General features: G+C 49.0%; 1 protein-coding gene across 1 annotated transcript in view; it reads right to left on the bottom strand.

Annotated features, from left to right (window-relative positions):
- LOC134945905 (integrin alpha-M-like) overlaps window positions 1–24,034 on the bottom strand; it is a 234,564-nt gene that overhangs the window by 150,383 nt on the left and 60,147 nt on the right. Inside the window, exons 7-11 of the mRNA XM_063935462.1 lie at window positions 7,767–7,912; window positions 6,559–6,712; window positions 6,332–6,476; window positions 5,848–5,921; window positions 602–734 (exon numbers count right to left, since the gene is read on the bottom strand). Coding sequence (XP_063791532.1) covers window positions 602–734; window positions 5,848–5,921; window positions 6,332–6,476; window positions 6,559–6,712; window positions 7,767–7,912 — 652 coding nt within the window. The remainder of the gene's footprint in view (window positions 1–601; window positions 735–5,847; window positions 5,922–6,331; window positions 6,477–6,558; window positions 6,713–7,766; window positions 7,913–24,034) is intronic.

The raw sequence follows: 24,034 nt of genomic DNA, 5'->3' as shown, positions 1-24,034 counted from the left end.
GCAGACCATTCTGTCCCTCCTGGAGAGGGTCATGTTGGGAGGTATGCAAGCTGTGGGACATGGCTGCTGGCTAGATGTGCAGACTGGCAACCTCTTTCATCAGTGCCTCCCGGCCTCCTGAACGTACTGGAGTGAGGCACAGGGGGTACAGATGGGATCTACTCAGCATCCGGACAAGATGCCGAAAGTCACAATACCGACAGAGGCATCCCGGCTGTGAGAATCCCGACACATTCCACCGGTAAGTACTAGGGTTAGAGTTAGGCTGAGGGAGGGGAGGATTAGGGTTAGGCTCCGGGAGTGGGTCAGGTTAGGTTTAGGGAGGAGATTTATCAAAGCGTGGACAGAGAGAAAGAACCAACCAATCATTTTTCAAACACAGCCTGTGACGTGGCAGAAGCTGATTGGTTGGCACTTTCTCTCTCTCCAAGCTTTGGAACATCTCCCCCTGGGTGAGTCAGGAAGGACGGTGGAACCATGGTGGCTGAGGGTCACCAATCATCCACACCTGCCCACTGTTATTCTTTGCCCCCTGGCACATCACATTAGTAACCAGCAAGGTCATACTCAATCCTGCTTTATTCCACACACGAGCTCTCACCCAGGTAGGAGTCCCTCATGTCAATCTGGTCCCATGTAGCATTCATAAAGGTGCCATCCTGCCGCCCGCTCCTGTAATTATTGGCCCCACCTGACCAGTCATAGGCGCCAACTGCCCCGAGGATCGCCCCGTCCTGCAGAGGAGAGAACATGGGGCAATGGAGAGAGATATTATAATACACAAACGCCCATACAATGCCATCCACCCAGGACCGGGGCACACGGGCTGAGATCCAGGATCCGCGTGGGATGGCTGCCATCTTCCCTGTCTGTTTTGGTGCCACACAGGCTGCCATATTGGGCCAAGTGTCCACTAGTGTCAGTGATATCGCAGGGTCTGTGGGCCTGATTCAGCGTGAAATGCTGCTGCGGCGGCGTACTCAGGCTGGGGCCTTTTGAAGTATGCGCACGCTTAGCAGCCGTACTGCACGCATCTCACTTGTACGATCACCTCTGACTGAATGACAGGCAGTGGTGGTCGCGGGGAGGGAGGGGACGTCAACTTGGGCGGGCCGTTTGCGGGGCAGGCTGCTGCAGCTGAGGGACGTAACACTCAGCTGCTGCAACCCGGAACATGGCGGGTAGCCGTCTGCCATTGCAGCTAGGCGGAGGGCTACCTTAAACATGCGATAGCATCACCGCCGTGCTATGCTCTCGCATGTCTGCGGTGGGGGGACTGGATCCAGCATGTGGGGCGGACTTGTCCTGTGCTGGGCATCCCCCCGCATGCAAGAGAAAAGGACATCTACTACCCATGCTGAATTAGGCCCAGTGTCAGACTTTCTGCTAATAATTAGGATAAAAGTGACCTCACAGTGGCCATTTGTTATATTAGCAACTGATACAGTGTAAGCTGCGAGCAGGGCCCTCCTACCCCTATACAGTGTAAGCTGCGAGCAGGGCCCTCCTTCCTCTATACAGTGTAAGCTGCGAGCAGGGCCCTCCTCCTTTCTATACAGTGTAAGCTGTGAGCAGGGCCCTCCTACCTCTATACAGTGTTAGCTGTGAGCAGGGCCCTCCTACCTCTATACAGTGTAAGCTGCGAGCAGGGCCCTCCTTCCTCTATACAGTGTAAGCTGTGAGCAGGGCCCTCCTACCTCTATACAGTGTAAGCTGTGAGCAGGGCCTTCCTACCTCTATACAGTGTAAGCTGCGAGCAGGGCCCTCCTACCCCTATACAGTGTAAGCTGATGAGCAGGGCACTCCTACCCCTAAACAGTGTAAGCTGCGAGCAGGGCCCTCCTTCCTCTATACAGTGTAAGCTAATGACCAGGGCCCTCCTTCCTCTATACAGTGTAAGTTGCGAGCAGGGCCCTCCTACTTCTATAACAGTGTAAGCTGCGAGCAGGGCCCTCCTACCTCTATACAGTGTAAGTTGCGAGCAGGGCCCTCCTACCTCTATACAGTGTAAGTTTTGAGCAGGGCCCTCCTACCTCTATACAGTGTAAGCTGCGAGCAGGGCCCTCCTACCTCTATACAGTGTAAGTTTTGAGCAGGGCTCTCCTACCTGTATATATTGTAAGCTGCAAGCAGGGCCCTCCTACCTCTATACAGTGTAAGTTGCGAGCAGGGCCCTCCTACCTCTATACAGTGTAAGTTTTGAGCAGGGCTCTCCTACCTGTATATATTGTAAGCTGCAAGCAGGGCCCTCCTACCTCTATACAGTGTAAGCTGCGAGCAGGGCCCTCCTACCTCTATAACAGTGTAAGCTGCGAGCAGGGCCCTCCTACCTCTATACAGTGTAAGCTGCGAGCAGGGCCCTCCTACCTGTATATATCTCCTACCTGTATATATTGTAAGCTGCAAGCAGGGCCCTCCTACCTCTATACAGTGTAAGCTGCGAGCAGGGCCCTCCTACCTGTATATAGTGTAAGCTGCGAGCAGAGCCTTCCTACCTCTATACAGTGTAAGCTGCGAGCAGGGCCCTCCTACCTGTATATAGTGTAAGCTGCGAGCAGGGCCTTCCTGCCTCTATACAGTGTAAGCTGCGAGCAGGGCCCTCCTTCCTCTATACAGTGTAAGCTGCGAGCAGAGCCTTCCTAGCTCTATAACAGTGTAAGCTGCGAGCAGGGCCCTCCTACCTCTATACAGTGTAAGCTGCGAGCAGGGCCCTCCTACCTGTATATAGTGTAAGCTGCGAGCAGGGCCTTCCTACCTCTATACAGTGTAAGTTGCGAGCAGGGCCCTCCTACCGCTATACAGTGTAAGTTTCGAGCAGGGCCCTCCTACCTCTATACAGTGTAAGCTGCGAGCAGGGCCCTCCTACCTGTATATATTGTAAGCTGTGAGCAGGGCCCTCCTACCTCTATACAGTGTAAGCTGCGAGCAGGGCCCTCCTACCTGTATATATCTCCTACCTGTATATATTGTAAGCTGCAAGCAGGGCCCTCCTACCTCTATACAGTGTAAGCTGCGAGCAGGGCCCTCCTACCTGGATATATTGTAAGCTGCGAGCAGGGCCCTCCTACCTCTATACAGTGTAAGTTGCAAGCAGGGCCCTCCTACCTCTATACAGTGTAAGCTGCGAGCAGGGCCCTCCTACCTGTATATATTGTAAGCTGCGAGCAGGGCCTTCCTACCTCTATACAGTGTAAACTGCGAGCAGGGCCCTCCTACCTGTATATATTGTAAGCTGCGAGCAGGGCCCTCCTACCTGTATATATTGTAAGCTGCGAGCAGGGCCCTCCTAACTCTATACAGTGTAAGTTGCAAGCAGGGCCCTCCTACCTCTATACAGTGTAAGCTGTGAGCAGGGCCCTCCTACCTGTATACAGTGTAAGCTGCGAGCAGGGCCCTTCTACCTGTATATAGTGTAAGCTGCAAGCAGGGCCTTCCTACCTCTATACAGTGTAAGCTGCGAGCAGGGCCTTCCTGCCTCTATACAGTGTAAGCTGCGAGCAGGGCCCTCCTACCTCTATACAGTGTAAGCTGCGAGCAGGGCCCTCCTACCTCTATACAGTGTAAGCTGTGAGCAGGGCCCTCCTACCTGTATACAGTGTAAGCTGCGAGCAGGGCTCTCCTACCTCTATACAGTGTAAGCTGCGAGCAGGACCCTCCTACCTCTATACAGTGTGAGCTGCGAGCAGGGCCCTCCTACCTCTATACAGTGTAAGCTGCGAGCAGGGCCTTCCTGCCTCTATACAGTGTAAGCTGCGAGCAGGGCCCTCCTACCTCTATGTCTCTATACAGTGTAAGCTGCGAGCAGGGCCCTCCTACCTCTATGTCTCTATACAGTGTAAGCTGCGAGCAGGGCCCTCCTACCTCTATGTCTCTATAGAGTGTAAGCTGTGAGCAGGGCCTTCCTACCTCTATGTCTCTATACAGTGTTAGCTGCGAGCAGGGCCCTCCTACCTCTATGTCTCTATACAGTGTAAGCTGTGAGCAGGGCCCTCCTACCTCTATGTCTCTATACAGTGTAAGCTGTGAGCAGGGCCCTCCTACCTCTATGTCTCTATACAGTGTTAGCTGCGAGCAGGGCCCTCCTACCTCTATGTCTCTATACAGTGTTAGCTGCGAGCAGGGCCCTCCTACCTCTATGTCTCTATACAGTGTAAGCTGCGAGCAGGGCCCTCCTACCTCTATACAGTGTAAGCTGCGAGCAGGGCCTTCCTGCCTCTATACAGTGTAAGCTGCGAGCAGGGCCCTCCTGCCTCTATACAGTGTAAGCTGCGAGCAGGGCCCTCCTACCTCTATACAGTGTAAGCTGTGAGCAGGGCCCTCCTACCTGTATACAGTGTAAGCTGTGAGCAGGGCCCTCCTACCTGTATACAGTGTAAGCTGTGAGCAGGGCCCTCCTACCTCTATACAGTGTAAGCTGCGAGCAGGGCCTTCCTGCCTCTATACAGTGTAAGCTGCGAGCAGGGCCCTCCTACCTCTATACAGTGTAAGCTGCGAGCAGGGCCCTCCTACCTCTATACAGTGTAAGCTGTGAGCAGGGCCCTCCTACCTCTATACAGTGTAAGCTGCGAGCAGGACCCTCCTACCTCTATACAGTGTAAGCTGTGAGCAGGGCCCTCCTACCTGTATACAGTGTAAGCTGCGAGCAGGGCTCTCCTACCTCTATACAGTGTAAGCTGCGAGCAGGACCCTCCTACCTCTATACAGTGTAAGCTGCGAGCAGGGCCCTCCTACCTCTATACAGTGTAAGCTGCGAGCAGGGCCTTCCTGCCTCTATACAGTGTAAGCTGCGAGCAGGGCCCTCCTACCTCTATACAGTGTAAGCTGCGAGCAGGGCTCTCCTACATCTATACAGTGTAAGCTGCGAGCAGGACCCTCCTACCTCTATACAGTGTAAGCTGCGAGCAGGACCCTCCTACCTCTATACAGTGTAAGCTGCGAGCAGGGCCCTCCTACCTCTATACAGTGTAAGCTGCGAGCAGGACCCTCCTACCTCTATACAGTGTAAGCTGTGAGCAGGGCCCTCCTACCTGTATACAGTGTAAGCTGCGAGCAGGGCTCTCCTACATCTATACAGTGTAAGCTGCGAGCAGGGCCCTCCTACCTCTATACAGTGTAAGCTGCGAGCAGGGCCTTCCTGCCTCTATACAGTGTAAGCTGCGAGCAGGGCCCTCCTGCCTCTATACAGTGTAAGCTGCGAGCAGGGCCCTCCTACCTCTATACAGTGTAAGCTGTGAGCAGGGCCCTCCTACCTGTATACAGTGTAAGCTGTGAGCAGGGCCCTCCTACCTGTATACAGTGTAAGCTGTGAGCAGGGCCCTCCTACCTCTATACAGTGTAAGCTGCGAGCAGGGCCCTCCTACCTGTATACAGTGTAAGCTGCGAGCAGGGCCCTCCTACCTCTATGACAGTGTAAGCTGCGAGCAGGACCCTCCTACCTCTATACAGTGTAAGCTGTGAGCAGGGCCCTCCTACCTGTATACAGTGTAAGCTGTGAGCAGGGCCCTCCTACCTCTATACAGTGTAAGCTGCGAGCAGGGCCCTCCTACCTCTATACAGTGTAAGCTGCGAGCAGGGCCCTCCTACCTCTATGACAGTTTGCTATTACCCAGTTTAGTGTTATCACTGTTATTTCTAATTGTAAAGTGCAATGGAATTTTCAGCGCTATATAAGAAAGTGTAAATAAACTGATGTGTAATGAAGGAACGGATCACGCTGAGCCCTGATTGGACGGAGTTACTGCGCTGACATCCTGCAGACAGCGTCACATCTGGTGTCCGACACGCAGCGGTACTGAGGCAGAAATGTGCGCTGATAGCTGTAAGTCACAGATCAGGGCAGACACGTACCGGTGCCAAGGTTCCGCTGAATCCCTCCTGAGACATCTCAAACTCAAATGAGCTTTCAGACTTAGACTGTGTCCCTGAGAGAGAGAGAGAGAGAGAGAGAGAGAGAGAGAGAGAGAGAGAGTGCAGTGAGTGACACAATACGTGGGTACAGTGGATATTGGCTCTGGCATTGCGGGCAGAGGCTGTATGAGATATGGACGCTATCTTGGGCACCAAGGCGAAAGACTGAGGAGCCAGACGAGTGAGCTGCGCCGTGCATCACGCCACGCAGCGTTGTGCTTAATCTGTGACCTCATACCAATGGCTTTGTGACATAAGTGCTCCCCCGGAGTTCCCGGTACACTATACACCACTTTGGATGCAGCTATGGTGCCACACAGATGCCAGATGAAGGTCTAGATTCCCGTGGATGAGCATGTAAGGTGCACCATGCCATATTGCAGGGAACATCTGTACGTGGAGAATGGCAGAACGTAATCATTACCTTCAATAGCAAAGATCTTGTCTTGCAGTGTGTTCTGGATATTACTGAGAGCTGAGAAGTCATCGACTCGTAGGACTCGGTCATCGGATGACGCAATGGTTTTCAGCTCTTGGAGAGCTGCCCGTTTTATGAAGGCGTTTCCCACCTGTTATCCAATCAAAGAACAAAGATTAAACCCTGGATCCTGTGATGTCATTTATTACGTGGTCTTGTGTCTTCATAATTACCCCAATGGCAAAGCGCAGGACCCCGCGTCTCTCTGCCTCAGCAACTGAATCTGTAAGCCTCATGTTGTCTCCGGCTGTCTCCCCATCAGTTATGACAATGAGCAGTTTCTGGGCGCGGTCACGTGATCCGGCTTGGGACACAAAGAGCGTCTCTCTGGGGAACGAATGTCACATATATCGTCATGAAGAACGTTTATACAAAAGGGCAGCTCCGAGGTGGTTGTGTAGGTGGAAGGTCTGAGGACGGGAAGAACATTCAGATGTGTTCCCAATGCACCGGGGCTTCAGTCCTCCCAAACAGCACTTCTTGGTGCACCAGGTCCTATGTGAGGTGGAGTGTGCTCCGCACATAGTGCTGCAGGGTAGGGGGCGCTGTTGGCAGCACTTGTCAGTTATCTGTTTTATTACTTTCACTTGCAGCTTTCCCCCTTTTTGAAGCCCAGCAACTCCTGACCGCCGCTGTCTCCAACCCTGACCCCTTCTGTCGCTAATACCTATACAATAAGCATGAACTCAACTTGAGGTTTCTTTGTTAGTCAGTCACACTGTCCTTTATTACATTTCAAGATGCTGACATACCCGGGATTCAAACCCTTTGCCTGTGGTATTGCAGTCAGACAATCTATTCATTGAGCTATCTGCCCTTACACAGAAAGGTAGATAATTCTAAGCTAGAGAAGTCTAACTATTTGAAGCTTAGCTTGTATTGTGCAGTGCGGCTGAGCAGATCTATGTAGTGTGTGGCTGCAGGGGATTGGATGTGTGGCTGCACACTACATAGATCTGCTCAATTATAATGCTGGTTATATTTTTACAAGGTACCAGTGGCTTCATATTGTGTTCATAGTTTTTATGCAGCATCACATATCTCAGTGAGTAGGGTGTTTGACTGGAATGCAACAGGTCATAGGTGTGAATCCTGGGTATGGCAGTATATTGAAATGTGTTACTTAATAAAGGGAATTGTAACTGAATAACAGCGAGCTCTCACGTTAAGTGCATGACTGTGGTATTAAAGAGGATTTGTGTCCAAATCCATTTTCTTTCAACAAAACATCATAGCATGGGCTTTCCCTGGGATCATGCCCCTTGTACATTGCAATCTTCTGCAGCGCCCCCTATGGCCTTGTGGATAATTCCACTACAGCACCCAGGGCCTGTTATCCCATTGTCCAGCGTAGCTCCAGAAGGCATCTGTCCATACTTACATCACCATGTGGATTGCAGTTGCAGTTCTGGTTGCTTGAAACATCTGTATAATATTTCTTGTCAGACGTGTGGGGTCTCTCTCAGCAGAAAAACGCTTAAAATCGAAGTGCGTTCTAAATTCGCTGGAGTACTGCATGAGGGCGAACTGGGGAGACATTGAGGAGACGTCAAAGATCAGTGGACAGTAACAAATTCCCAACACACCATTCGTAAAGCTAAATTGCTGTAGCAGCGTTTGTGGTCTGATCCCCCATAATTACAATGATTGATCGGCTAATGCAATAATCGTTTCAGCTTTATATTGTAGTATATTTATGGGGACTAATTCATTTATAAATAAAGTATCAGGAATTGTCAGGGCCGGTTCCAGACCTTGTGGCGCCAAGGGCTAAAGTTTCCTTTGGCGCCCCCCCCCCCCCCCCCCGTTGTGCCCCCTGCAGCTGTGCCCCATTAGTTGTGGCCCCAGTAGTTGTGCCCCCTGCAGCTGTGCCCCCATTAGTTGTGGCCCCAGTAGTTGTGCCCCCTGCAGCTGTGCCCCCATTAGTTGTGGCCCCAGTAGTTGTGCCCCCTGCAGCTGTGCCCCCAGTAGTTGTGCCCCCTGCAGCTGTGCCCCCATTAGTTGTGGCCCCAGTAGTTGTGCCCCCTGCAGCTGTGCCCCCAGTAGTTGTGCCCCCTGCAGCTGTGCCCCCATTAGTTGTGGCCCCAGTAGTTGTGCCCCCTGCAGCTGTGCCCCCAGTAGTTGTGCCCCCTGCAGCTGTGCCCCCATTAGTTGTGGCCCCAGTAGTTGTGCCCCCCTTAGTGTGCCCCCTACAGCTGTGGACCCAGTAGTTGTGCCCCCCTTAGTGTGCCCCCTGCAGCTGTGCGCCTGCAGCTGTGCCCCCATTAGTTGTACCCCCATTAGTTGTGGCCACAGTAGTTGTGCCCCCCTTAGTGTGCCCCCTGCAGCTGTGGACCCAGTAGTTGTGCCCCCCTTAGTGTGCCCCCTGCAGCTGTGCGCCTGCAGCTGTGCCCCCATTAGTTGTGCCCCCTGCAGCTGTGCCCCCATTAGTTGTGCCCCCATTAGTTGTGGCCCCAGTAGTTGTGCCCCCCTTAGTGTGCCCCTGCAGCTGTGCCCCCATTAGTTGTGCCCCCTGCAGCTGTGCCCCCATTAGTTGTGCCCCCATTAGTTGTGGCCCCAGTAGTTGTGCCCCCCTTAGTGTGCCCCCTGCAGCTGTGTCCCCATTAGTTGTACCCCCTGCAGCTGTGTCCCCATTAGTTGTGGCCCCAATAGTTGTGCCCCCTGCAGCTGTGCCCCCATTAGTTGTGCCCCCATTAGTTGTGCCCCCTGCAGCTGTGCCCCCATTAGTTGTGCCCCCATTAGTTGTGGCCCCAGTAGTTGTGCCCCCCTTAGTGTGCCCCTGCAGCTGTGTCCCCATTAGTTGTACCCCCTGCAGCTGTGTCCCCATTAGTTGTACCCCCTGCAGCTGTGTCCCCATTAGTTGTGGCCCCAATAGTTGTATAAAAAATACTTACCAGCCCTGTTCCCGACCACTGCACTGTCTCCGCCGCCGGCACCGCTCCTCTGATCTATGGGAGAGACGTCATGACGTCTCTCCCATAGCGCTGCACAGAAAGGTCCTCTCCGCGAAGGGAAACTAGATGCTACCTCATTGCACGTCTAGATTCCCTTCGCGGAGAGGACCTTTTAAAACCCACCGCCGCCATCCTAGTTAGTAGCGGCTCTTGCCACGGCGGCAGCGCCCCTGGGACAGCGGCGCCCGGGCAAAAGTACTGCTTGCCCGTGGCAAGAGCAACTACTGGGCATTGTGTACAGTAAAGTAACTCAGTGTAATAGCTGAGTATGAAAATCTTTGCAAGATATCTGTAAAAATTCTGGATTTTACAAAGTAGAGCCCCATTCTCTGTGCATGGCTTTATCCCAGAGCAGGTACAGTGCATCTCAAATTTATAGTAAGACACACTGAGTAGAATGGAGTGTGTGTTTGTGGGTCTTCCTCACTTCCAATGTTACCTGGTGGAGGTGGGTTGTTCATAATTAGAGATATACACCGGACATTTATCGGGTTTTGTGTTTTGGTTTTGGATTCGGTTCCGCGGCCGTGTTTTGGATTCGGACGCGTTTTGGCAAAACCTCCCTGAAATTTTGTCTGATTCGGATGCGTTTTGGATTCGGGTGTTTTTTTTAAAAAAAACCCCTCAAAAACAGCTTAAATCATAGAATTTGGGGCTAATTTTGATCCCATAGTATTATTAACCTCAATAACCATAATTTCCACTCATTTCCAGTCTATTCTGAACACCTCACACCTCACACTATTATTTTTAGTCCTAAAATTTGCAACGAGGTCGCTGGATGACTAAGCTAAGCGACCCAAGTGGCCGACACAAACACCTGGCCCTTCTAGGAGTGGCACTGCAGTGTCAGACAGGATGGCCCTTCAAAAAATAGTCCCCAAACAGCACATGATGCAAAGAAAAAAAGAGGTGCACCGAGGTCGCTGGATGACTAAGCTAAGCGACCCAAAATAGTCCCCAAACAGCACATGATGCAAAGAAAAATGAAAGAAAAAAGAGGTGCAAGATGGAATTGTCCTTGGGCCCTCCCACCCACCCTTATGTTGTATAAACAGGACATGCACACTTTAATGAACCCATCATTTCTCTGACAGGGTCTGCCACACGACTGTGACTGAAATGACTGGTTGGTTTGGGCCCCCACCAAAAAAGAAGCAATTAATCTCTCCTTGCACAAACTGGCTCTACAGAGGCAAGATGTCCACCTCATCATCATCCTCCGATTCCTCACCCCTTTCACTGTGTACATCCCCCTCCTCACAGATTATTAATTCGTCCCCACTGGAATCCACCATCTCAGGTCCCCATGTACTTTCTGGAGGCAATTGCTGCTGGTCAATGTCTCCACGGAGGAATTGATTATAATTCATTTTAATGAACATCATCTTCTCCACATTTTCTGGAAGTAACCTCGTACGCCAATTGCTGACAAGGTGAGCGACTGCACTAAACACTCTTTCGGAGTACACACTGGAGGGAGGGCAACTTAGGTAGAATAAAGCCAGTTTGTTGTGCAAGGGCCTCCAAATTGCCTCTTTTTCCTGCCAGTATAAGTACGGACTGTGTGACGTGCCTACTTGGATGCGGTCACTCATATAATCCTCCACCATTCTTTCAATGGTGAGAGAATCATATGCAGTGACAGTAGACGACATGTCAGTAATCATTGGCAGGTCCTTCAGTCCGGACCAGATGTCAGCACTTGCTCCTGACTGCCCTGCATCACCGCCAGTGGGTGGTTTTGGAAATCTGATCCTTTTCCTGGCAGCTCCAGTGGCGATAGAAAATGAAGGAGGAGCTGTTGGCGGGTTACGTTCCGCTTGACTTGACAATTGTCTCACCAGCAGGTCTTTAAACATCTGCAGACTTGTGTCTGCTGGAAAGAGAGATACAACATAGGCTTTAAACCTAGGATCGAGCATGGTGGCCAAAATCCTATCCGTTTGATAGATAGACAGTGTCTAGTTAGACAGTCAATAGATAGACACCATATGTCAGATGGACATTAGGTCGACAGGGTCAAAAGGTCGACAGGGTCAAAAGGTCGACATGGAAAAGGTCGACAGGTCAAAAGGTCGACAGGGTCAAAAGGTCGACAGGTCAAAAGATCGACATGGTCAAAAGGTCGACATGGAAATGGTCGACATAAAAAAGATAGACAAATGTTTTTTTTTAAATGTAACATGTTTTTTGATTATTTCATACTTTCTCTATCCATGTCGGCATAGAGTTGGTTATAAACCTTGTGGCGAGCGCAGCGAGCCACCGTGCCTGAAGCGTGGCGAGCGAAGCGAGCCCCGCGAGGGTATGCCTTTCTACAATTGGGGGTCCCAGATGACAAAACTATCCACACAAACCACAAAAATGCAAAAAACATGGTGTCTACCTTTTTCATGTCGACCTTTTCCATGTCGACCTTTTGACCCTGTCGACCTTCTGACTTGTCGACCTTTCCCACGTCGACCTTTTGACCCTGTCGACCTTTCGACCTTTTGACCTGTCGACCTTTTCTATGTCGACCTTTTGACCATGTCGACCTTTTGACTCTGTCGACCTAATGTCCATCTAACATATGGTGTCTATCTATTGACTGTCTAACTAGACACTATCTATCTTTCATACCGAAACCGGCCAAAATGTAGTTCTCTGGTTTCAACAGATTGACCACCTGTGAATCCTGGTAAGCGAATGAAGGGCTCCATCCACAAGTCCCACATGCCTAGCGGAATCGCTCCGTTTTATCTCCTCCTTCAATGTCTCCAGCTTCTTCTGCAAGAGCCTGATGAGTGGAATGACCTGACTTAGGCTGGAAGTGTCTGAACTGACTTCACGTGTGGCAAGTTCGAAGGGTTGGAGAACCTTGCACAACGTTGAAATCATTCTCCACTGCGCTTGAGTCAGGTGCATTACCCCTCCTTTGCCTATATCGTAGGCAGATGTATAGGCTTGAATGGCCTTTTGCCTCTCCTCCATCCACTGAAGCATATAGAGGGTTGAATTCCACCTCGTTACCACCTCTTGCTTCAGCTGATGGCAGGGCAGGTTCAGGAGTGTTTGCTGGCGCTCCAGTCTTCGGCACGCGGTGGCTGAATGCCGAAAGTGCCCGCAATTCTTCGGGCCACTGACAGCATCTCCTGCACGCCCCTGTCGTTTTAAAAAAAATTATGCACCACTAAATTAATTGTATGTGCAAAACATGGGACGTGCTGGAATTTGCCCAGATGTAATGCACGCACAATATTGTTGGCGTTGTCAGATATCACAAATCCCCAGGAGAGACCAATTGGGGTAAGCCATTCTGCGATGATCTTCCTCAGTTTCCGTAAGAGGTTGTCAGCTGTGTGCCTCTTATGGAAAGCGGTGATACAAAGCGTAGCCTGCCTAGGAACGAGTTGGCGTTTGCGAGATGCTGCTACTGGTGCCGCCGCTGTTGTTGCTGCGGGAGGCAATACATCTACCCAGTGGGCTGTCACAGGCATATAGTCCTTAGTCTGCCCTTCTCCACATGTCCGTGGTTAAGTGGACATTGGGTACAACTGCATTTTTTAGGACACTGGTGGCTCTTTTTCTGACGTCTGTGTACATTCTCTGTATCGCCTGCCTAGAGAAGTGGAACCTAGATGGGATTTGGTACTGGGGACACACTACCTCAAGCAATTCTCTAAGTCCCTGTGAACTAACGGTGGATACCGGACGCACGTCTAACACCAACATATTTGTCAAACCCTGAGTTATCTGCTTTGCAGCAGGATGACTGCTGTGATATTTCATCTTCCTCACAAAGGACTGTTGGACAGTCAATTGCTTACTGGAAGTAGTACAAGTGGTCTTCCGACTTCCCCTCTGGGATGACCATCGACTCCCAGCAGCAACAACAGCAGCGCCAGCAGCAGTAGGCGTTACACTCAAGGATACAAGAGGAAGGGATTTAGTGGTCAGTGGACTGCTTCCGCTGTCACCCAAAGTTTTTGAACTTGTCACTGACTTATGATGAATGCGCTGCAGGTGACGTATAAGGGAGGATGTTCCTAGGTGGTTAACGTCCTTACCCCTACTTATTACAGCTTGACAAAGGGAACACACGGCTTGACACCTGTTGTCCGCATTTCTGTTGAAATAATTCCACACCGAAGAGGTGATTTTTTTTGTATTTTGACCAGGCATGTCAATGGCCATATTCATCCCACGGACAACAGGGGTCTCCCCGGGTGCCTGACTTAAACAAACCACCTCACCATCAGAATCCTCCTTGTCAATTTCCTCCCCAGCGCCAGCAACACCCATATCCTCATCCTGGTGTACTTCAACACTGACATCTTCAATTTGACAGTCAGGAACTGGACTGCGGGTGCTCCTTCCAGCACTTGCAGGGGGCTTGCAAATGGTGAAACGTGCCACCTCTTCCCGTCCAGTGTTGGGATGGTCAGGCATGGCAGCCGACACAATTGGACTCTCCTTGGGGATTTGTGATTTAGAAGAACGCACAGTTCTTTGCTGTGCTTTTGCCAGCTTAAGTCTTTTCATTTTTCTAGCGAGAGGATGAGTGCTTCCATCCTCATGTGAAGCTGAACCACTAGCCATGAACATAGGCCAGGGCCTCAGCCGTTTCTTGCCACTCCGTGTCGTAAATGGCATATTGGCAAGTTTACGCTTCTCATCAGACGCTTTTCATTTAGATTTTTGGGTCATTTTACTGAACTTTTGTTTTTTGGATTTTGCATGCTCTCTACTATGACATTGGGCATCGGCCTTGGCAGACGACATTGATGGCATTTCATCGCCTCGGCCATGACTAGTGGCAGCAGCTTCAGCACGAGGTGGAAGTGGATCTTGATCTTTCCCTATTTTACCCTCCAAATTTTTGTTCTCCATTTTTTAATGTGTGGAATTATATGCCAGTAATATATCTGGAATTAGACGGCAGGAATGTCTGGAATTAGATACCACTAGATAGATACCAGATACCACTGTGACTGGAATGATGATGACCTATGCACAGTGACAGGACACTACCACAGCACTCTACAGCAGCAAGATGCAGCACAAGACACTGTACTAGTATTAGTAATGTAGTATACTGGTCACCACAATGCAGCACAAGACAATGAGCAGTTATTCTGAGCAGTGAGCAGTGATGAGGATACTAGAACTGACACTGAGTAGCAAGATGGAGCCCTGGAATATTAGTAATGTACTGTAGTATACTGAGCACCACACAATGCAGCACAAGACAATGAGCAGTTATACTGAGCATTGAGCACTGATGAGGATACTAGAACTGACACTGAGTAGCAAGATGGAGCCCTGGAATATTAGTAATGTACTGTAGTATACTGAGCACCACACAATGCAGCACAAGACAATGAGCAGTTATACTGAGCATTGAGCACTGATGAGGATACTAGAACTGACACTGAGTAGCAAGATGGAGCCCTGGACTATTAGTAATGTACTGTAGTATACTGAGCAGCACCACACAATGCAGCACAAGACAATGAGCAGTTATACTGAGCAGTGAGCACTGATGAGGATACTAGAACTGACACTGAGTAGCAAGATGGAGACCTGGACTATTAGTAATGTACTGTAGTATACTGATCACCACACAATGCAGCACAAGACAATGAGCAGTTATACTGAGCAGTGAGCACTGATGAGGATACTAGAACTGACACTAAGTAACAAGATGGAGCCCTGGACTATTAGTAATGTACTGTAGTATACTGAGCAGTACCACACAATGCAGCACAAGACAATGAGCAGTTATACTGAGCAGTGAGCACTGATGAGGATACTAGAACTGACACTGAGTAGCAAGATGGAGCCCTGGACTATTAGTAATGTACTGTAGTATACTGAGCACCACACAATGCAGCACAAGACAATGAGCAGTGATACTGAGCAGTGAGCACTGATTAGGATACTACAAATGACACTGAGTAGCAAGATGGAGCCCTGGACTATTAGTAATGTACTGTAGTATACTGAGCACCACACAATGCAGCACAAGACAATGAGCAGTTATACTGAGCAGTGAGCACTGATGAGGATACTACAAATGACACTGAGTAGCAAGATGGAGCCCTGGACTATTAGTATTGTACTGTAGTATACTGAGCAGCACCACACAATGCAGCACAAGACAATGAGCAGTTATACTGAGCAGTGAGCACTGATGAGGATACTAGAACTGACACTGAGTAGCAAGATGGAGCCCTGGACTATTATTAATGTACTGTAGTATACTGAGCACCACACAATGCAGCACAAGACAATGAGCAGTGATACTGAGCAGTGAGCACTGATTAGGATACTACAAATGACACTGAGTAGCAAGATGGAGCCCTGGACTATTAGTTATGTACTGTAGTATACTGAGCACCACACAATGCAGCATAAGACAATGAGCAGTGATACTGAGCAGTGAGCACTGATGAGGATACTAGAATTGACACTGAGCAGCAAGATGGAGCCCTGGACTATTAGTACTGTACTGTAGTATACTGATCACCACACAATGCAGCACAAGACAGGGCCGGAGCTTCCACTAGGCAGCTTTAGGCAGCTGCCTAGGGGCGCCGGGACCTGAGGGGGCGACCTGCTACAGCTGCCTGAAAAAGGTAGCGTGGTCCTATCTTACACAGCCGCTGCAATCCTCCCAGGACTCGTATCTTACAGTAGCCGTGACTGCTAAGCTCCTGTATTGCAGCCTCCAGCTCCACCTCCACCCGGCACAGGCAGTAACTTTGACAGCTCCTGGAGTCCTGGCTGGGGGTGACATGCAGCACTGCTCTTCATTCCAGGCTTTTTCACAGACTACTCAGTCCCAACTCTGCATCACAGCCTGCAGGTAGTGGCTGCACAGTGTACTCTCTGCATTTGAGTCCACTGAGGTGGGGGGGAGGGAAGGAGATGAGCAGCAGGCATGCACACAGTTTGGGGGGGATGAGCAGCAGCATGCATACAGATGGTGGGGGGGATAGGACAGCAGACTTTTAACAGAGTGGGGGGGGGGGGGTGAGAGTAGCAGGCACCCACACAGACTGGGGAGATGGGGAGAAGAGAGCAGCCATGCAACAAACTGGGGGTGGGGGAGAGCCGCAGCATGCCTTTCATCTGAAGGGTGGGTAGGGGGAAGGGGCAGTAGGCAGAAGTTTTGCCTAGGATGCCGAGAAACCTTGCACCGGCCCTGGCACAAGACAATGAGCAGTTATACTGAGCAGTGAGCACTGATGAGGATACTAGCAGAGCCGGCCCTAGCCAATTTGATGCCCTAGGCAAAATTTTGTCTGGTGCCCCCTAGCACTGCCGCTAGTTCTGCATCTGACCCAGAAACACTTAGGCAGTGGGGACCACTGAGGGTGGGGGTGGGGGGGGGGTACCCTGTTGGCCAGTTCAACCCTGCATAATGGCACACAGTGATGCGCATAATACACATAATTCCACACAGTGATGCACCTGACACATATAACCCCACATTAGTAATGCCCATAATACACATAATTCCACACAGTGATGCACCTGACACATATAACCCCACATTAGTAATGCCCATAATACCACACAGTGATGCACCTGACACATATGCCCCACATTAGTAATGCTAGTACTTTTGCTTGCTGGTGTGCTTGCAGTCAGTGTGTGCGCCCATGCAGCTCCCTGGATCCACGACTGCGTTTTGTGAGATTGGGTGGCAGTGTGAGTGCGTGCTTGCACTCGCACCCGTTAAAGGGGCACCCATACTGATGTGACCTCACAGGGTATGCCATCCTGGCAGGGGAATTTTACGGCATGGACTGACTAGGAAATAAAGTGTGAGGAGAACACTGCCCATGCAGGGCCGTCTTTTCGTATGGGCTCAATGGGCTCTTGCCCAAGGGCCCCAGGAGTATAAGAGCCCTAGGCTGATAGCTGAGGGTCCCCTCTTTCCAGGGGTACCAGATTTTTGAAAATCGGCCCTAGGGAACCAGAGATATCCGACTTCAAAGCAGTGGTCCCCATCCAAGCCTGTTAATTGCTTTTCCCAGCCAGATATCTCAGGCTCTATATGACTTAGAGTTTTTATGAGAGTACAATTCAAAAGCTGGGACTCTCCACTTTCGATGGACACTGGCAGCTTGTCTATACTATGCCAAGAACCAGAGATATCAGCCTTCCAGCAGCTGGCCCCTGCTCCAGCTCCACACGCCTAATATGCAGTTTTATATATTTCTTGGTGAATTGCTCTGGCTCCTGAACTCTGATCCCCAAGTCCCCAGTACCTCCTGACAGGTGAGACACTCTAATTTTTTATCCCATTCAAAGCTAAGAAATCTTTTTCCAGGAACTTGAGAAATCTGCAGTCAAGCAAGCTGCTGTCTCACCAGAAAATGATCAATATTAAGCCCACTCCACTATCGACCCTCCCCTACGTATTAAACACCCCCTACCACCCTGGAAGTCATGTACCGAGGCCCCTTCATTCATCCCAATGCCACCTTCTACAGTTTAGTGTTCTCCCTCCCACCCCATCTGTGCAGTAAAGGAGTAATAAGCAGAAATTACTGCTCCAGGTCCTACATGCTGAGCGGAAGATAGAACACCCCCTACTGCCCGCGGGACATCAAAGCTGCCGCTGATAGCACCCCCCACCCATGGAGGATGGGTAGGGGCCCCAGTGTATTGCTGTGCCTAGGGGCCCACACTGCTGTTAAGACGGCCCTGTGCCCATGGTATGTCCCTGCAGACACCTGGGGTTTGCACATGGATAAGGGACACACACAGGATAGCAGGGTCCCCCTCCCCCATGTGCACAAGCAGTTTAGGTGATGTCAGATTTATGTGAAGCAGTCTTCCAAATACACATGTGGTATCATAAGGATCTATCCAGTAATAACGTTATATAGTCAGTGAAAATGTCACAAGTCCAGGAATTGCAGTTACCAGGCTTCTGCTGTCTGTCTGAGGTCTCACAAGTCAGGGGCATTCAAGCATGTCGGAGGGAGTTTAAAGAACTTTAAGGGAGAGTGTGCATTTTATTTGACAAATGTGAACAGCAGTGTATACAAGTACTGATTGAATACATTTGGAAAGTAACAGTTAGTTTGCAGACTGTCCTTCCCAGCATGAGATACTGCAGGGACATGCTTGGATGCCCCCAGACATGCTTGGATGCCCTAGGCAAATGCCTAGCCTGCCTATAGCTAAGGCCGGCTCTGGATACTAGAACTGACACTGAGTAGCAAGATGGAGCCCTGGACTATTAGTAATGTACTGTACTGTACTGAGCAGCACCACACAATGCAGCACAAGACAATGAGCAGTTATACTGAGCAGTGAGCACTGACGAGGATACTAGAACTGACACTGAGTAGCAAGATGGAGCCCTGCACTATTAGTATTGTACTGTAGTATACTGAGCAGCACCACACAATGCAGCACAAGACAATGAGCAGTGATACTGAGCAGTGAGCACTGAAGAGGATACTAGAACTGACACTGAGTAGCAAGATGGAGCCCTGGACTATTAGTAATGTACTGTAGTATACTGAGCACCACACAATGCAGCACAAGACAATGAGCAGTTATACTGAGCATTGAGCACTGATGAGGATACTAGAACTGACACTGAGTAGCAAGATGGAGCCCTGGACTATTAGTAATGTACTGTAGTATACTGAGCACCACACAATGCAGCACAAGACAATGAGCAGTTATACTGAGCAGTGAGCACTAGTGAGGATACTAGAACTGACACTGAGTAGCAAGATGGAGCCCTGGACTATTAGTAATGTACTGTAGTATACTGAGCACCACACAATGCAGCACAAGACAATGAGCAGTTATACTGAGCACTGATGAGGATACTAGAACTGACACTGAGTAGCAAGATGGAGCCCAGGACTATTAGTAATGTACTGTAGTATACTGAGCACCACACAATGCAGCACAAGACAATGAGCAGTTATACTGAGCAGTGAGCACTGATGAGGATACTAGAACTGACACTGAGCAGCAAGATGGAGCCCTGGACTATTAGTAATGTACTGTAGTATACTGAGCAGCACCACACAATGCAGCACAAGACAATGAGCAGTTATACTGAGCAGTGAGCACTGATGAGGATCATAGAACTGACACTGAGTAGCAAGATGGAGCCCTGGACTATTAGTAATGTACTGTAGTATACTGATCACCACACAATGCAGCACAAGACAATGAGCAGTTATACTGAGCACTGATGAGGATACTAGAACTGACACTGAGTAGCAAGATGGAGCCCTGGACTATTAGTAATGTACTGTAGTATACTGAGCAGCACCACACAATGCAGCACAAGACAATGAGCAGTTATACTGAGCACTGATGAGGACACTAGAACTGACACTGAGTAGCAAGATGGAGCCCTGGACTATTAGTAATGTACTGTAGTATACTGATCAGCACCACACAATGCAGCACAAGACAATGAGCAGTTATACTGAGCATTGAGCACTGATGAGGATACTAGAACTGACACTGAGCAGCAAGATGGAGCCCTGGACTATTAGTAATGTACTGTAGTATACTGAGCAGCACCACACAATGCAGCACAAGACAATGAGCAGTTATACTGAGCAGTGATCACTGATGAGGATCATAGAACTGACACTGAGTAGCAAGATGGAGCCCTGGACTATTAGTGATTTACTGTAGTATACTGAGCACCACACAATGCAGCACAAGACAATGAGCAGTGATACTGAGCAGTGAGCACTGATGAGGATACTAGAACTGACACTGAGCAGCAAGATGGAGCCCTGGACTATTAGTAATGTACTGTAGTATACTGATCAGCACCACACAATGCAGCACAAGACAATGAGCAGTGATACTGAGCAGTGAGCACTGATGAGGATACTAGAACTGACACTGAGTAGCAAGATGGAGCCCTGGACTATTAGTAATGTACTGTAGTATACTGAGCACCACACAATGCAGCACAAGACAATGAGCAGTGATACTGAGCAGTGAGCACTGATGAGGATACTAGAACTGACACTGAGTAGCAAGATGGAGCCCTGGACTATTAGTAATGTACTGTAGTATACTGAGCACCACACAATGCAGCACAAGACAATGAGCAGTGATACTGAGCAGTGAGCACTGATGAGGATACTAGAACTGACACTGAGTAGCAAGATGGAGCCCTGGACTATTAGTATTGTACTGTAGTATACTGAGCACCACACAATGCAGCACAAGACAATGAGCAGTTATACTGAGCAGTGAGCACTGATGAGGATACTAGAACTGACACTGAGTAGCAAGATGGAGCCCTGGACTATTAGTAATGTACTGTAGTATACTGAGCAGCACCACACAATGCAGCACAAGACAATGAGCAGTTATACTGAGCAGTGAGCACTGATGAGGATACTAGAATTGACACTGAGCAGCAAGATGGAGCCCTGGACTATTAGTAATGTACTGTAGTATACTGAGCACCACACAATGCAGCACAAGACAATGAGCAGTTATACTGAGCAGTGAGCACTGATGAGGATCATAGAACTGACACTGAGTAGCAAGATGGAGCCCTGGACTATTAGTGATTTACTGTAGTATACTGAGCACCACACAATGCAGCACAAGACAATGAGCAGTTATACTGAGCAGTGAGCACTGATGAGGATACTAGAACTGACACTGAGTAGCAAGATGGAGCCCTGGACTATTAGTATTGTACTGTAGTATACTGAGCAGCACCACACAATGCAGCACAAGACAATGAGCAGTTATACTGAGCATTGAGCACTGATGAGGATACTAGAACTGACACTGAGTAGCAAGATGGAGCCCTGGAATATTAGTAATGTACTGTAGTATACTGAGCACCACACAATGCAGCACAAGACAATGAGCAGTTATACTGAGCAGTGAGCACTGATGAGGATACTAGAACTGACACTGAGTAGCAAGATGGAGACCTGGACTATTAGTAATGTACTGTAGTATACTGAGCAGCACACAATGCAGCACAAGACAATGAGCAGTTATACTGAGCACTGATGAGGACACTAGAACTGACACTGAGTAGCAAGATGGAGCCCTGGACTATTAGTAATGTACTGTAGTATACTGAGCAGCACCACACAATGCAGCACAAAACAATGAGCAGTTATACTGAGCAGTGAGCACTGATGATACTAGAACTGACACTGAGTAGCAAGATGGAGCCCTGGACTATTAGTAATGTACTGTATTATACTGAGCACCACACAATGCAGCACAAGACAATGAGCAGTTATACTGAGCAGTGATGAGGATACTAGAACTGACACTAAGTAGCAAGATGGAGCCCTGGACTATTAGTAATGTACTGTAGTATACTCAGCAGTACCACACAATGCAGCACAAGACAATGAGCAGTTATACTGAGCAGTGAGCACTGATGATACTAGAACTGACACTGAGTAGCAAGATGGAGCCCTGGACTATTAGTAATGTACTGTAGTATACTGAGCACCACACAATGCAGCACAAGACAATGAGCAGTGATACTGAGCACTGATAAGGATACTAGAACTGACACTGAGCAGCAAGATGCAGCACTGGACTATTAGTAATGTACTGTAGTATACTGAGCACCACACAATGCAGCACAAGACAATGAGCAGTTATACTGAGCAGTGAGCACTGATGAGGATACTAGAACTGACACTGAGCAGCAAGATGGAGCCCTGGACTATTAGTATTGTACTGTAGTATACTGAGCACCACACAATGCAGCACAAGACAATGAGCAGTTATACTGAGCAGTGAGCACTGATGAGGATACTAGAACTGACACTGAGTAGCAAGATGGAGCCCTGGACTATTAGTATTGTACTGTAGTATACTGAGCAGCACCACACAATGCAGCACAAGACAATGAGCAGTTATACTGAGCAGTGAGCACTGATGAGGATACTAGAACTGACACTGAGTAGCAAGATGGAGCCCTGGACTATTAGTATTGTACTGTAGTGTACTGATCACCACACAATGCAGCACAAGACAATGAGCAGTTATACTGAGCATTGAGCACTGATGAGGATACTAGAACTGACACTGAGTAGCAAGATGGAGCCCTGGACTATTAGTATTGTACTGTAGTATACTGAGCAGCACCACACAATGCAGCACAAGACAATGAGCAGTTATACTGAGCATTGAGCACTGATGAGGATACTAGAACTGACACTGAGTAGCAAGATGCAGCACTGGACTATTAGTAATGTACTGTATTATACTGAGCACCACACAATGCAGCACAAGACAATGAGTAGTTATACTGAACACTGATGAGGATAATACTGAGAACTGACACTGAGCAGCAAGATGGAGCCCTGGACTATTAGTAATGTACTGTAGTATACTGAGCACCACACAATGCAGCACAAGACAATGAGCAGTGATACTGAGCACTGATAAGGATACTAGAACTGACACTGAGCAGCAAGATGCAGCACTGGACTATTAGTAATGTACTGTAGTAGACTGATCAGCACCACACAATGCAGCACAAGACAATGAGCAGTTATACTGAGCAGTGAGCACTGATGAGGATACTAGAACTGACACTGAGTAGCAAGATGGAGCCCTGGACTATTAGTAATGTACTGTAGTATACTGATCAGCACCACACAATGCAGCACAAGACAATGAGCAGTTATACTGAGCAGTGAGCACTGATGAGGATACTAGAACTGACACTGAGTAGCAAGATGCAGCCCTGGAATATTAGTAATGTACTGTAGTATACTGATCAGCACCACACAATGCAGCACAAGACAATGAGCAGTTATACTGAGCAGTGAGCACTGATGAGGATACTAGAACTGACACTGAGTAGCAAGATGGAGCCCTGGACTATTAGTATTGTACTGTAGTATACTGAGCAGCACCACACAATGCAGCACAAGACAATGAGCAGTTATACTGAGCAGTGAGCACTGACGAGGATACTAGAACTGACACTGAGTAGCAAGATGGAGCCCTGGACTATTAGTATTGTACTGTAGTATACTGAGCAGCACCACACAATGCAGCACAAGACAATGAGCAGTTATACTGAGCAGTGATCACTGATGAGGATACTAGAACTGACACTGAGTAGCAAGATGGAGCCCTGGACTATTAGTATTGTACTGTAGTATACTGAGCAGCACCACACAATGCAGCACAAGACAATGAGCAGTTATACTGAGCAGTGATCACTGATGAGGATCATAGAACTGACACTGAGTAGCAAGATGGAGCCCTGGACTATTAGTGATTTACTGTAGTATACTGAGCACCACACAATGCAGCACAAGACAATGAGCAGTTATACTGAGCAGTGAGCACTGATGAGGATACTAGAACTGACACTGAGCAGCAAGATGGAGCCCTGGACTTTTAGTAATGTACTGTAGTATACTGAGCAGCACCATACAATGCAGCACAAGACAATGAGCAGTTATACTGAGCAGTGAGCACTAGTGAGGATACTACAAATGACACTGAGTAGCAAGATGGAGCCCTGGACTATTAGTAATGTACTGTAGTATACTGAGCACCACACAATGCAGCACAAGACAATGAGCAGTGATACTGAGCAGTGAGCACTGATGAGGATACTAGAACTGACACTGAGCAGCAAGATGGAGCCCTGGACTATTAGTAATGTACTGTAGTATACTGAGCAGCA

The sequence above is a fragment of the Pseudophryne corroboree genome, chromosome 7 (assembly GCF_028390025.1).
Source record: "Pseudophryne corroboree isolate aPseCor3 chromosome 7, aPseCor3.hap2, whole genome shotgun sequence".
Taxonomy (NCBI): Eukaryota; Metazoa; Chordata; class Amphibia; order Anura; family Myobatrachidae; genus Pseudophryne; species Pseudophryne corroboree.
The sequence above is the reverse complement of the archived record's forward strand: the minus strand, read 5'-3'. Positions and strand labels throughout refer to the sequence as shown.